Source organism: Narcine bancroftii, chromosome 1 (assembly GCF_036971445.1).
Source record: "Narcine bancroftii isolate sNarBan1 chromosome 1, sNarBan1.hap1, whole genome shotgun sequence".
NCBI classification, from domain to species: domain Eukaryota; kingdom Metazoa; phylum Chordata; class Chondrichthyes; order Torpediniformes; family Narcinidae; genus Narcine; species Narcine bancroftii.
Window position 1 is genome coordinate 432,913,746 of NC_091469.1, and position 15,608 is coordinate 432,929,353.

The window sequence follows — 15,608 nt, forward strand, 5'->3', positions numbered from 1 at the left end:
GAATTTTGGAGCATGAGTACTTTGCACAATGTATATGACAATAAACTTATTTTTATATTATCATTAAATGAGGGGAGATTTCACTGAAATAAAAATATTTTTAAGTGGACTTGATAGGGCATGTATGCAGAGAATGGTCCTCCTGTCCAAGGAATTTACAACTCGAGGACACATTCTCGAAAAGGCACATTTCATTAAGCTCTGAAAGGAGGAGAAATTCTGTTGCTGAAAGCATAGTGAATCTTTGGAGTTCTTTCCACTGATTTTGTTCAAAGCAAAGTTGATTAGATTTCTACTATTAAAGGAATTAATGAGTGAGCGAAGAAAAATATGTGTTTAAGCTAAAATATGATTTTGTTGAATGTTGAAACAAGTTGAAGGGCTGAGGGGCCTACTCTTGCACTTTTGTATGTAGCTGTGGATGAGATCTGGGATTTGTCCCCATTTAATGATCTAATTGGAACTACCATGAGAATTTAACCCCCAATCTACACTTTTCTTTTTTTTTTTGGCTTTCAATCATTTTCTGAATTTTGTAATATTGACCAAAGAGGAATCTCATTCATATCATTGTTGTCCAAATAGGCTTTAATGCAACGATCCCCATAAATAATATTACTCATTTACACTTACAAATAAAATATTGCAGAGATCTTTATATTTTGAAAGCAAAAACTTTAAAATGACAATACAGTATTTGATGTTTGAAGCTGATCTTTGTTATTAGTTATATTGTGTTCTGAACATTCAAGAATATAATTTTGATATATTTAAACAACTGATTTATCTGTTTTTTTTTTCCTTTTAGGTATTAGATCTTGAAATTCTTATTCAGAATATGCAAACAGTATGTACTTTATTTTTTTATGTATAGTTTTATTACCACAGTGACATTTGTGTATTAAAGCAAAATTTGAAGTAAGAGACACAAGAAAAAAAGTCACATGGGTGAAATAAATTGGTAAAATATGTAGGATTTGAATGCTAAACTGTATTTGCAGAGAGCTGACAAAATAACATTTGTGGTTTTATTGATAAACTGCTAACATTTGCTGATTTAGATTTAAATATTCCACATCATTCAGAAAAGAGAAGTTCTTAGGAAACTCTTGATGGATCAGACACGATATAAAGTGCTGGAAAACTCAGCAGCTCACACAACATTGATAAGAAGTAAAGGGAAACCAACCTTTGGGGCTTGAGTTCTTCATGGTATGAGCAAAAAGCAGGTAGGTTCCTGAATAAAAAGGTGGGGGTTGGGAAGAAAGGGGAGGAGGGACAAAGGGGCAGGGGAAATAGTACAGGCTAACGATTAAGAGTTCTTGGGTGTATGTGAGTGGGAGGGTAGAAGATTAAAAAAAAAAGCTCTCTTGAAGATTCACAAATGGTATTGGAAGGACAATTTGGTACCCTGAATGGTGGTGAGGGAGGAGGTGTGGATGCAAGTGTAGTATTTTTTGCGGTCACGGGTAGGTACTGAGGGATGATCAGTGAGAAGGGATGAGTGGATAAGGAATCACGGTGGAAGTGGTCCCTGTGGAAAACAGAGAGGGGAAGATATCTGGTGGTGTGATCTTGTTGTATGTTGTTGAAAATGCAGGGAATGGTATGATGGATGAGGAGGCTAGTGGGGTGTTAGGTGAAGACAAGGGGAGTGGAAGGAGCCTTAGCAAATGTGCAGGAAATGGAGGAGGTGTGGGTAAGGGCTGTGTTGATGGCAGTAGAGGATAAGCCACGATTTTTGTAAGAGGACAATCTCAGATGTTCTGGAATGGAAAACATCATCCTGGGAAAACCCTTTCCCAAATCTTCTCCCCCCTCCACCTCCCTTTCCTTTCATCTCCATTCAGAGGTCCCCCTTCCCAATCACTTATCAGCTTTTTTCTCTTACCCTCCCACCATTATCCACCTGTCTCCTCCTACTGATTAACCCTTTCCTTCCACTACCTTTTTATGCAGACAACTGTCTTTCTCGCTCATACCTTGACAAAGGGCTCAGGCACAAAACATTGGTAACCCTTTACTTCCAATAGATGCTGTGCGATCCGAATTTATCCAATGCTTTTGTTTATTGCAATCACATAATCTGCAGACTTTCCTGTTAAAGGCAGGATATAAAGCTGTGGGCAGACCTGTCTGTGAGGAGGATGCAGAGAAGTTTTGTAGGATATGAACATGTTCTGTCACTTGGTACATCATTGAGTGGTTTGGCTATTGGTTTGCCCAAGACTACTGGAAATTGCAGAGAGAATTGTGAATGCTTCACAGATCACCACATAACACTCCCTCTCATCCATTAACTCTCTCTGTCTCTCCTGCTGCCTTGGAAAAGCAGACAATATATGAAAATACTTATCTCATCTTGGCCACACTCTTTTTCCCCTCCTCCTGCTAGGATGATTGTGAGATTGCACACCAGCAGGTTCAAGGACAATTTCTTTTCTGCCATTATAGGACTCCTGAATGAACATCATGTGCAAAATTATCCTGCCTTTACCGATTGACCTCTCACTGTAATGCTGCACTTCTGTACCTGAACTATGAATGGAATATCTAGCTGGACTGCTTGCAAAACAAACATTGACCAAAATGCAATACAAAAAATATGAGACAATTCACATTAGAGAAAAAATAAAGAAATGCAGAGTGTTTTAAATGATAATGAGGTGAAAGTTGTTGCTGTTCATTAGTGTTCTTGAATTATTAAAAGTAAACATGTAGTGGCCGATGTGAAGAGAGAGAGTTTGGCAAAGTCAACCCACAAAAAGCTGATGGACCAGATAACATTCCCAGCTGAGTTCTCAGGGGATGTGTGGCTCAGCTAGCAAATGTTCTCACGGACATCTTTAACATCTCCTTGAGAAGCGCCGTGATCCCTATATGCTTCAAAGTCGCCACCTTTGCCCCAATGACTACCACCCTGTTACCCTCGCATCCATCGTCATGAAGTGCTTCGAGAGGCTTGTCATGGGGCGCGTCAAGCTCCTGCTGTCCCTGTCACTAGACCCCCTGCAGTTCACATACAGATCCAACCGCTCTATGGACGCTGCCATCTCATCTTTACCGTGCGAGTATGTTACGAACGATAAATGAATGTGACTAGACTTGGTATAACAATCAATCAGGAAAGAAGTTATTGTCCTTTATTACAAAAGAACTTAAAATTGATAGCATAGAAATGTTTGTCCAATAAGGTGGAGCTCTGGTGAGACCTCAACTGGATGGTCTGTGACCAGGTTATAGGTCACTCTCCTGAACGAAGGATATAACTTCTGAAAGAGTTGAGAGCAGCAAAGTCTCACCAAATTCATTTCTGGCTGTAAAATTCTTTGGTTCTGTGACTCCATGACAATTAGTGGAGAATAGGCTTGCTTTGTGAACCAGAATGGGCTCTTTGGAGCTATCACAATAGAACAAGGAATTTGAAACCATGTATAATATCAACAAAGAAATATATTTTCAGCAAAAGAAGTGTGTGATCTTATTTTCATTTACATTTTCTACATTTCAGGTGTTACAAAGACGAGCATGCATGAGCAACCCTTGTCATCATGATGGAACGTGTCTGAATCTCATTGACTCCTTTTTTTGTCTCTGTCCAAGCAACTGGAAGGCAAGACCATTTATGATTTTTAAAAAAATCCTTTCTGTCATAACAATGCTATTAACTGAGATGAAATGTTCATGTAATGTGATTTATTTTTTACTCATCAAGGGAAGGAATGTTTGATTTTGGAGCAATTGTCATGAAGAGAAGGAAGTTCTTTGCTTTCAATGTAAAATAGACTTTGTCAATCATTGAAGAAGTGTACTGCAAACTGTCCATTCTTTTTTTGTTTATCCTACAACACTGCCAGGCTGCCTCAGTAACTGTTCTAAATGACATGAAAATAAATGAATGAGGGGAGAAACATAATGAGAAGTACAGACCAATAACTAAAGTAGAGAAGATATTGGAATCTATAATGAAGAAAATGAGTATAAGGAATTTCAAAAATAATAATCTTTGGCAGAATCAAGATTAATTCATGGAAAGAAAATTCAAGTTAAATAATATCCACTGGCTCTCCTTTGTCTGCTTTGGTCATTAATTCCTCAAAGTACTCCAAAAGATTTGTCAGGCAACATCTCCCCTGAAGGAATCCATGTTGGCTTCAGGTGCTTTCAAGTGTTCTGAAACCTCATGCCTAAAACTCCAGAATCTTTCCAATCACGGAAGTCAGGCAAATTGGTGCATAATTTCTTCTCGTTTGCCTCTCCTCTTTCTTAAAGAATGGAGTGACATTTGCAAATTTACATTTCTCTAAAACCATTCCCGATTCTAGGCATTCCTGAAAGATCACTAATGTTCATAATCTCAGCAGCTTCCACAGTTTTCCATCAGCATCAGTTTTCCACAGTGAAGACTGATGCAAAATACCTATTCAGTTCACCCGCAAATCATTGTTTCCGACATACAGTGCCCTGCATAATGTTGAGGAAAAAGACATCTTTTTCCCTTTATTTGCCTCTGCACTCCACAGTTTTAAATTTGTAATCAAACAATCAATATGTGATGAAAGTGGACATTTCAGATTTTATTAAAGAGTGTTTGTGTACATTTTGATTTGACCATGTGGAAATTACAGAACTTTTTATCCATAGTCCCCTCATTTGAAGGCATCATAATATTTGGGATATGGCAATAGTATCAATAATATGTAGTATATTAGTCATGTTTGGTACTTTATTGCATATCCCTTGCATGTAATGACTGAGGTCTGTGATTCATGCACATCACCGAGTGCTGAGCATCTTCTCTGGTGTTGCTCTGCTAGGCCTCTGCTGTAGCCATCTTCATCTCTTGCTTGTTTCGGGAGCTTGTCCCCCTCAGTTTTCTCTTCAACTAATGGAAGGCATGCTCAGTAGGATTGAGATCAGGTTACTGCCTTGGCCATTCAATAATTTTCCAGTTTTTAGCCTTGATAAACTTCTTTGTTGCTTTAGCAGTATGTTTTGGATCATTGTCTTGCTGTAGGATGAAGCGGCATCCAATGACTTTGGAGGCATTTGCTCGAACTTGAGCAGATAAGATGTTTCTCTATACCTCAGAATTCAATTTGCTACAGCCATCAGCAGTTACATTATCAATAAAGATAGATGTTCCAGTACATGTGGTAGCCATACATGTCCAGGCCATAACATTCCCCACTACCATGTTTCACAGATGAGGTGGTATGCTTTGGATCTTGGGCAGTTTCTTTACGCCTTCACACTTTGCTCATCATCACTCTGATATGGATTAATCTTGGTCTCATCTGTCCACAAGATCTTTTTTCCAGAATTCTGCATATTTTAAATACTTCTTGGCATGATTTTTCTATGGCTAACTAGTGGCTTGCATCTTGCAGTGGAGCTTCTGTATTTCTGTTCATGAAATCTTCGGCAGAGAGTAGTCATTGACATTTCCACACCTGCCTCTTGAAGAGTATTTCTGATTTGTTGGATAGGCGCTTGGGGATTTTTCTTCATTGTGATGAGTATTCTTCTGTCCTCAGCAGTAAACGTCTTCCTTGGCCTACATGTTCCTTTGCGATTACTAAGCTCACCAGTATGGTCTTTCTTCTTAATGGTGTTTCAAACAGTTGATTTTGTTAATCCGAAGGATTGGAAGATGTTTCTTACTACTTTATTCATTGTTTCATGCTCATAATGGCATTTTTGACTTTTATTGGCACAAGTCTAGTCCTCATGTTGAAAAATGGCAACTACAGACTCCAAAGGTGATCAAAAGTTTAGAAGCAAACCTAGCTCTCTTATACCTGCACCAATGAATCAATTAAACATACTTGAGTACTCACAAATACCTGCGAAGCCAAATGTCCCAAACATTATAGTGCCCTGAAATGGGGGAAACTGTAAAAGTGCTGTAATTTCCACATGGTCAAACTAAAATGTACACAAATACCCTTCAATAAATACTAGCAAGGAAAGTGAATTAGTTAAAAGACAGAAAATGGGTAATGTTCAGGTTTGGAGCTTGTGATTCTAGGGTTGTGGCTCCAGGTTGAAGAACAAACGTAATATTTTCTCCTCATATCACTCCCACCTGCCATTCTGAACTAGTGCTCGCAGGTTCTAGAAGTCTCTTCCAGGGAAGACTTTCATGCAGCTTCTTGAATCCTGATAGAATTTGGTGTTTAAGTGAGATCACCTCTCATTCTTTTAAGCTTTAGAAAATATAGAGGTGGCCAACGTAGTCTGTCTAATCACCTGTGCAAACCTTGTTAGAAGTCCTCTGAAAATCTCAGGATATTCCAATCACTACTGTCTTTTTCAATATTTTCATTGGTTTTATCAAATACGTTCCATTGATACATAACAATAAAATAACAATTCTCAAATAGCAATACAATTGTACTGAAATCTATGTTACAGTGAAAAGAAAGATAAATAGGAAAACACTATACTAAATATATAATTCAGTCCCCTCCCTTCGGGGCCTACTGACTAACACAAACCGCCCATACTACTAATAATAAAAAACAAAGGTATATATTGTTTTCAAAAACCAAAAACTAGTTAATCTTACAAATCTTGAAAGTTTTTAAAAGAATCTATTCAATAATGTCTAATTAACTTCACATTCTTAGAGAAAAATAGAAACACAGAAATGCTGGAGAAATTCAGCAGGTTTTCTCAGGGTCCATAGGAGGTAAAGATATATAGCCTGCATTCCAGGCTCAAGTCCTTCTTCAAGATATGCATTAAAAAAAATAGGCAGGCACCTGAGTCAATGCAACACAGGTACTGGAGGCCTGGAACTTGAGCTGTAATCCACGAGATGACCATGGAGACAAGTGACTGGAAATAAGTCTGCATGAGTGTGTGGTAGTAGAGATTGAGAACAGCGGGAAATGCAGAGGAGGACAGTGAGAGAGACACTCACAGAACTTCCTTTGAAGCGAGGAGGAGAACCTCGAAGAGATTTTGCAGTGGAGCAACTGAATGGAGTGAGACACGAAAGTCTGCAGATGCTATGATTGTGAATGCTAAGATCTCAGAGAGCTGCCAGCAACAAGTCAAACATAATTTCTCTTTTCCAGGCCCACGCTGATTTTGCGCAATCACATTACTCTTTTCCAGATGTTGTGTTGCTGCATTTTTCATGATAATGGATGAACTGGTTACTATCTGTCAGAATTCTATAGAGGTTTAAATGGATCCAGCAAATTGAGGACAGCAAATGTGACCCTATGCTTTAGGAAAGGAGTAAGAGGGAAATACAACTATATACATCCATATTATTTTGACAGATAGGAACCAGGTCATCCATGTTCCTGACTGTACATAAAATAAAAACTGACAATTTTCAGCAGGTCAAGCTGCTTCTGTAGAAAGAGAAACAGTTAATATTCGTGTAAACTACTCAACTTGCTTGTTTATTTTTTTTCTAGATTTGGACAACATACCCAGTCTGTCCTGCATTTCACATCGACTTTATTCTCTGTGATTTCACTCTTTAACTGCTTTCATTTATTTATTGACCAGATAACCTTGTTTATTCCCATGGTCTCCCTGGTTTGACGCTATCCGAGAGAGAGACACACACAACCTCATCTCTGCCCTTTCAGTCAAATTCAGTTTTGACTTGAAATGTTAACTCTGTTTCTCTTTCTACGATATGACCTGAGAATTTCCACCCTTTTCTGTTTATAATTTTAGATTTGTAGCATCTGCAGTATTTTAAAAAATTTAGCAACCATATATTAGCTTATTGGGGCAATTCAGTGATCGTATTTCCTTCTCCCATCTTTGCTAAAGCACTTGCTGTCCTCAATTTGCTAGATCCATTCAAAACTCTATAGAATTTTGACAGAGTTTCTCCATTATCATGATGTCACCTCCTTCAAAATTCTGGGATGTGGATTTATTACCTTTACTTCAATACTTTTATAGTCTAATATTATCCATTCCTCAACATACAAATGTTCAATTTATTAATGCTCAGATTTATAGGTATAATTAACATTTTCAGTCATAGTATGACATTTACGATAATATTTACTGTTAAACCTTTAGTTGAAAGAGAAATTGAAATCAGCTTAAATGCTAAATGTTCTTTGGTAAACATCAAATATTTTAAATTAAAATGGTAAAGACTATACTGTCAATTGACACAATAATTTCAAGCCTCTAATCAGCCACCCACTCACTTCCCAATTGGCTTCAGATATTATTCTATGGCTGGTTCTCTTTGCCATCTTCTCCAAGTGGAAGCAGTTATCCTTATTCTCTCCCAGAATTGTCTGACTTAAATACAAATCAATTTATCAACTCGTCTTGGTTCTCCCTTGCCTTTTTTTTTGTGTACCTATGGAAGTACTCTAGTCAAATTCCAATTTAACTTTTACTAATTTATTGATCTTAAGTCTTGAACCTAATGCTAGGAAGAAAAGTTGCTTGTGGACCTTTATTGCAAGAGGATTTGAGTATAAGAATATTTATATCTTAATGTGGCCTATGTGAGTACACATTGGCCGATGATAGGCCTGCTACCCTTCTATGGAATGGAAATACTTTCCAGTGAGAAGTGCAGTTTAGTTTTCATACTTTGATTCCCATAACTGAGGGTGGGGGAGAGGGATAATTTTTCTCTGAGGAGAGTTGCAACATACAAGGTCTAAACTTCGTTTAGTTGCAGAAAAGGTGATCTCATTGAAACATTTTGTTTTTGGATATGACAGGCAAGATGCAGAACTAATGGTTCCCTTAGTTAGGGTATCTAGAAGTCAGAGTCGCATTCTCAAAATAAAAGTCGGCTATTCATGACAGAGATGAAAATAAATCTCTCCATTCAGAGAACAGTGAATCTTTGGAATTTTCTGCCTAATGTCATTTAATATATTTTGATCAGAGATTGATAAAATATTCAGAATATCCAACACTGTGGTGCATGCAGGAAAGTGGCACTTGAGAAGAGAGTATACAAAATAGAAGCTGGAGTATGCCATTTGATGTCAGCATGCTTGGCTAAATGATTAGTGCAATGCTACTGCAGTGTCAGTGACTCGGGTTCATATCCAGTGCTGTCTGTAAGGCATTTGTATGTTCTCCCTGTGACCTGCATAGGTTTTCTCTGCTCCAATTTCTTCTCACCATCCAAAACGTACAGGGGTGGTTGGTTAATTGGATGTAATTTGGTAGCATATGTTTCATGAGCTAGAAAGGTCTTCTACTGTGCTCTATCATTAAAATTGAAACCTATTAGTCCTACTCCACCATTCAACAAGATTATAGCTGACCTTTTACATCAGTGCTGCTTACCTGCAGTTGCACCATCTTCCTTGATTCCCAGAATATTAATTAAAGATCAGCCGTGGTATTATGAAGTACGCATGAAGAATTGAATGACCAACTTCTGCTCGTATCTGCTATGTTCTCATGTCCCACTAATTGCTCAGCACCAACGCTATGGGAATACTGGCAAAACATATACCGTATATTTCAGCGTAATATATGAAACCCAAAAAAAATCTCAAAAAATGGGGGTCGACATATGCCAGTGTACTTTTGAGACTTGAAATTCAGCTCAAAATCCAATTCACACTTATTCGGCGTATAATTGACCCCTGAAAAGTCAATTCGGCATACAAGTCGATCCATGAAAAACCAAAAAAACTTGACTGCGATAGATTTTCATTGATATTTTTATTGAATACAACAACACAAATAGAACCCTTCAAAATCACTCTCACTATCATCGTCTGAAGCAAAGATGGTGACGGCAAGCACATCCATACTCTCCCTGTCTAAACAGTCATCATATGGGATTCAATCTGTATCTGATGAGGCGGTTTCAGCTTCATCGTCAGTGTCCCAGAATAAATCATCTTCTGTGCCATCAATTGCACAAGAGATGCCACACTTTTAAAACAATTTTATCACAGTCTCTAACTTTGTTCCATGCCTTGAGCACATCCATGTATTCCATTCCTTGCGCACTTGATCTTTGAATGGCTTGTTCAAGCAGACACTGAGAGGTTGCAATATAGACGTCAAACCACTGGGATAACCGCCATGTAAGTAATATGTAGTGCTAATCTACTTTTAGTCTTCTCAGTTAAGTGGCTATGAAACATATCCCAGATTAGCTAACTCCTTTCTTTGCGTAAACCCCCTGGCCGCCTATTCTACACATTGTCTTTCCATAGTTTTACACCATTTTCTCATTGAAGTGTACAAAAATACCTGCAGGGAATTTCATTTCTGGTTTAATTTTGCGTTTGAAGATTACAATGAGTCTTAACTTCGTCCTGTCGGCCATGCACGATAACACCACGGTAAACCTGGTCCTTTTATGCCCTGTACTTCTGGTTTGCACAGTTTTAACATCTTTCCACTGTTCTATTGCTTATCATGTCGAGGTTCATGGATGTTTCATCCACGTTTCCGATATTTGCTAATGCAAACTAGTGTTTCTGCTGGTTACATATAATAAACTGGTGAAAACTTGCAACTTTATGATGTTCTTTGATTCTGTGCAATTTTTGTTTTTTGTCGTAATACTAGATTTTTCCTGTTCATGAAATGATTGCCACAGCCTACTGTAGTCTCAAAATCTTTACTGAAGTCTGGGTGCAACTTTGCCCAGTGCAAATGTTATTTTATTTTGGATGAATACCCATTCTGTAACGTGATGTTCCAACTCTGGCCAACGAGTGATTCCTTTTCTCAACAAACGTTGCCTTTTTGATATGTTTCTTAAAGGCTCTTCTTTCTTCCTCCAATCTCTTACCAACTTCTCACATGTATCTAATTTTCTTGCAGAAGCACAGTTGATGGTTTTCTTGGTCCTTTCTGTCACTTTCAACTTAAGACTTGCTTCCTATTTTCATTGCAAGTTACGTTGTGCTGAATCACCTCCAGCCAACACCCAGCAGATGAATCTGCTCTGTCTTTGGTGGTCGGTGTATATGCAAGTCAATGGTCTATCTCTGGCATCGCGTGCTTTTGGGTCGACTTTTATGCTGGTTAACTGGGCACCTCAGGCAGCCAGAAAATTGGGGTCAACTTGTATGCCGAAATACATGGTATTTTTGTAAAATATCATCACAGGGCAGTTGACTATAAATTAAAGCATGTTATTGTCATTTATAAGGAATTTCTCATGGAGGGCTGCATTCCATTTTATAATACATGCATCACAAGTTCTTGGAAAAGTGCGGAGAAAAGTATAATTTGTTTGAAATGCAGATGCAGGGATTCTGAAAATAAAGCAGAAAATGTTGGGAGCGCCATATTTCTCTGGAGAGATTCTGCATTACCTGCGGAGTAATCCACAGGTTTCAGTTTACAGCACGATTAATTCACATTTTAAAACACCATTGGAAATTTGAGTCCTACAGCTGAGTCTACATTTTTAGATTTATTTCTGAGGGTGGCATAATGTGAGTAGCCAGTAAAGGGTTCCTCATCCTCCCCTTTTGCAGTGAACTGAATTTTCCATCTATAAATTAGACAGTCGACCCCTCCTCCTGGCTCTGGCCCTGACAGTCCTGATATAAACCCTGTTTTCCCGCTTACCTCCAATTTACCTGAAGACTATTGTAGATACCGGCCATTAGTTGTAAGCTAATAAAAAGTGTTTGTGCTCCGCACAAGTCTCTGAGTACTATCGATCACGTTATACCTATCGCTCCACCAGCTTCTGGATTCGGCACATCATTTCTGCTAGCTGCAACCAGATCCGACCACCAGACACGCTTACTCCTCTCCACCTGCTGTTTGCTGCAGTAGCCAGGAATCTCCTGGTGGTTAGCTATTTTATTTTCACTTCCCTTTCCCACACTGACATGTCTACTGATGGCTTTCATTACTTCCAAGTTGAGGCCACATGGAACTTAGAAGAACTATATCTTATATTGGCAGCCTTCAACTGGACTGCATCAATGTCGACTTCCAAATTTCCAGTAAACTCTCCCTCTTTTTCCTTGTTTTCAACCCCCCCCCCCCCCCCCCCCCATTTGTTTTCCCTGATCCCTCTGGCCTATTTTTTCCCTTTTCTTTCCTCTCCCTGTCCTTCATGATCTGGGCATCACCCATACCTTCCTTCCTTTAGTTCCCACATTGTTCCCCTCTTTCCATCATCTACTGTCCTATCAAAGTGCATCTTCCTTATCACTTTGCCTTTTCCTCATACCAAATCTTTACTTTTACATTATTCCCATTTCTTTCTCCATCCATCTTGTTTCTCTCTTCCCCCCCCCCACCTGTTTTCACCCATCAGCTGCCAGCTCCTTCCCCTCCCCCACCCATTTATCCAGGCTTCTACCCTCTTTTTTTTTTAACCAGTCCTGATTGAATCTAGAACTTTCCGCGAAGCCTACCTGACCCACTGAGTTTCTTCAGAATTTTGTGATTGCTCCACTTCTCCAGCATCTGCAGATATTCTTGCTTGCTCCTGTCCTCTTCACACTGGCTAAGCTTCCACGTACCTCCAGTCTCGATAGATGGTTTCAGCTTGAAACGTTGACCATTCTTTTTATTCCACTGATGCTGCTTGACATTGACCCACTGAGTTCCTCCAGCAACTAGTGTTAGCCTGCAGAGCTGCCAACTCATAGTTCAGGTGATACAGGTTAAATTGTGACCTCTGCTTCATTCTATGTGGAGCTTGAACTTACCCCCTGTGATGTCCCAGGTGCTTCACTTTCTTCCCATATGCCAGAGATGTGCAGGTAAGTAGGATAATTAGCTAATATAAAATTGTCCCTAATGAATGCAGGGTTGATAGAATTGATGAGAGCATGGGGAGAACGGTTTACATCAAAATTAATGGTGACGTGGAATTGCTCCATTGCTGGATCATATGGCCTCTTTCTGTGTCGTAAGGAAATATGCATATCTAGAACTAAGGTTCACTGTTAAAGATTAATGGTCTTCCGCCTTCTGACGGAGGTGAGGCAAACTTTTTTTCCCCCCCTCAGACGATAAGGACTCTAGATCTCTCTTACTTCAACAATAGTGAAGCAGAGACTATGGCTATTGTAAGGCTGATCGATGCTAGAAAAGCTAAAGGGTAAAAAGTTATTGGGGTAGGCAGGAAGTAAAAGCTGTGGTTGCTTCACATGCTGAAAAAAGAGCATTCATTCAGTCAGCTGCTGAGACCTGAGGACTTGGGGATAGCTGAAGTTTGCAGCAAAATAATGAAGAGACTGGGATGATTATTTCATCCCATTCTATTGTGAAGGTCCTGGGACTACTGGAATATATTTAGAGCAAAACTAAAAGCATCGAGTCCACGCTGCTGAAGATCCAGCTGCGCTGGGTGGGTCACGTCTCCAGAATGGAGGACCATCGCCTTCCCAAGATCGTGTTATATGGCGAGCTCTCCACTGGCCACCGTGACAGAGGTGCACCAAAGAAGAGGTACAAGGACTGCCTAAAGAAATCTCTTGGTGCCTGCCACATTGACCACCGCCAGTGGGCTGATCTCGCCTCAAACCGCGCATCTTGGCGTCTCACAGTTCGGCGGGCAGTAACCTCCTTTGAAGAAGACCGCAGAGCCCACCTCACTGATAAAAGACAAAGGAGGAAAAACCCAACCCCAACCCACCAATTTTCCCCTGCAACTACTGCAACCGTGTCTGCCTGTCCCGCATCGGACTTGTCAGCCACAAACGAGCCTGCAGCTGATGTGGACATTACCCCTCCATAAATCTTCGTCCGCGAAGCCAAGCCAAAGAAAGAAAGAAAAGCAGAACTAGTGCCTTTATCCTGATTATTAGGTTGCTGGCTAATATAATGAAAATAGGTTTGCTGGGTGTCTTCATAGAAGAATTTTGCCTTTTGGAGGTAGCTGCCGAATTTAATATGGCGAGAAAATGTCGATCTCAACATGGGCACTGGAAATCTGTGAAAAATCATGCCCTACTACTGCGTTGAGACTGCAATTGCTCTGATAATGGTGATAAAGTATCAGAAAGTCAGAATTCAGTTATTCCTCATTACTTCACGTTTGTATGGGAGGCACGGACTTGCAGTGAGAAGTGAATTTCTGACTTTTTAACATAAAATCAGACAGTGGTTGTTTTGTGATTGAACAGTACTTAGAAAGCAGCAATAAATTTTGTTGAAGGGAAATTTAAAGAAGAGTTCAAAATACATTAATTCTTAAATATTTTGCTTATTTAGGGGCCTACTTGTTTTGATGATGTAAACGAATGTGAGATCCATGCATTAGCATGCCAGAATGGAGCAACATGTATTAACACAGAAGGCAGTTACAGGTAACGGAATCTGCACGTTTTACAGTCACATATTATTGTAAAAAGCCAGGGAAATGTAATTAAGGGTCTTGGCAGAGAAGGTGATGTTTCCTGTTTCAAGAGTGATGAGAACCAGGAATCACAGTCTCAAAGAAAGGTTTAGGTCCTTCAGGACATTTATAGATGAGAGCAAATGCCTTTACTTAAAGCTCATAAATCTTTGGAATTCTGTACTGAAGAGGGCTATGAAAGCTTAAGTTGTTGTAAATATTCAAAACAGCGATCAAAGGTGTATAATTTTTTAAGGGAATCATGGGACATGGGACTAATTCAGGAGATATGCTGAGGCAGTACATCACTCATAATATTATTGGAATCATTGACTCTGCCCACTGCCCAAGGGGTAAATGGCCTTGCACTGCTGCTTCTGCCATTATTTACCATCTCCATGACAGTCTCATTTGTATTAAAGAACAATAATCAAGATGTAACAGAAAGAGAGGGCTAAGAAAGTAAGGATTTGGCAATCCAATGCAATTGTGTGTGATTTATGAAAAATATTTTAGAATGTTAAATGAATATTTAATCTTCTGTATTTATAAGCATCTTGAAAAATAAATGAGCTCAATGTTTTGAAGATAGCTGTTTATTTTTAAGTTTTATTTATTTACAGAATGCCCATATTGGACCATTTTGTTTTCTAATTAATATTATAAGCTTAGTTTTGTGTACATGGAGCATAGATCATTACAGCACAGGACAAGCCCTTTGGCCCACAATGTTGTGATGAGGATGTTTTGTAATGTTTAAACAGCCTGTAGAGTTAGTTTTCCATGCAACTAGATTTCTAACATAAACTCTATAACCTGCCTAAATCAGGAATTTTAAATACTATGGATAAGATGATGCAAAATAAGATACCAGTCTTCTTGCAGTTTGCATGACTAAAGTTGTGTTTTTCTTAGTTGTAACTGCACTGCAGAATGGTACGGTCCACATTGTACTTCCAAATTCGATGATTGCCAAGATGGCTCGCAAACAAAATGTGAACATGGCATCTGTATTGATTTAACCAGGGTTCAGCCAAATCAGGTAAAAATATTGGAAACATTTGAAAGGGATGTTTTGATAAGTAATATCAGCAAAAATAATCAAAGTGAAGTTCATGGAACAATTGTAGAGTGCAAATTCTGTAACATTGTCAAATAATTCTCTATCATACATGTGAATCATACAGCTGTGCTGAGATACTTTTCCGACAAGTGTTTTTCTGGTGACTAATATTATTGGAGAATTTGTTGAGGCCATGATTTCTGTTGGCTGCAGATTATAGAATTAATTTTTAAATAGACTGTACTG

General features: G+C 39.0%; 1 protein-coding gene across 1 annotated transcript in view; it reads left to right on the plus strand.

Moving 5' to 3' along the window:
* The first annotated feature begins 814 nt into the window (after nucleotides 1–814).
* Nucleotides 815–15,608, plus strand: part of cubn (cubilin (intrinsic factor-cobalamin receptor)) — a 362,173-nt gene continuing 347,379 nt past the window's right edge. The window contains exons 1-4 of the mRNA XM_069931217.1: nucleotides 815–847; nucleotides 3,512–3,613; nucleotides 14,176–14,270; nucleotides 15,215–15,341. Coding sequence (XP_069787318.1) covers nucleotides 839–847; nucleotides 3,512–3,613; nucleotides 14,176–14,270; nucleotides 15,215–15,341 — 333 coding nt within the window. The 5' untranslated portion in view covers nucleotides 815–838. The remainder of the gene's footprint in view (nucleotides 848–3,511; nucleotides 3,614–14,175; nucleotides 14,271–15,214; nucleotides 15,342–15,608) is intronic.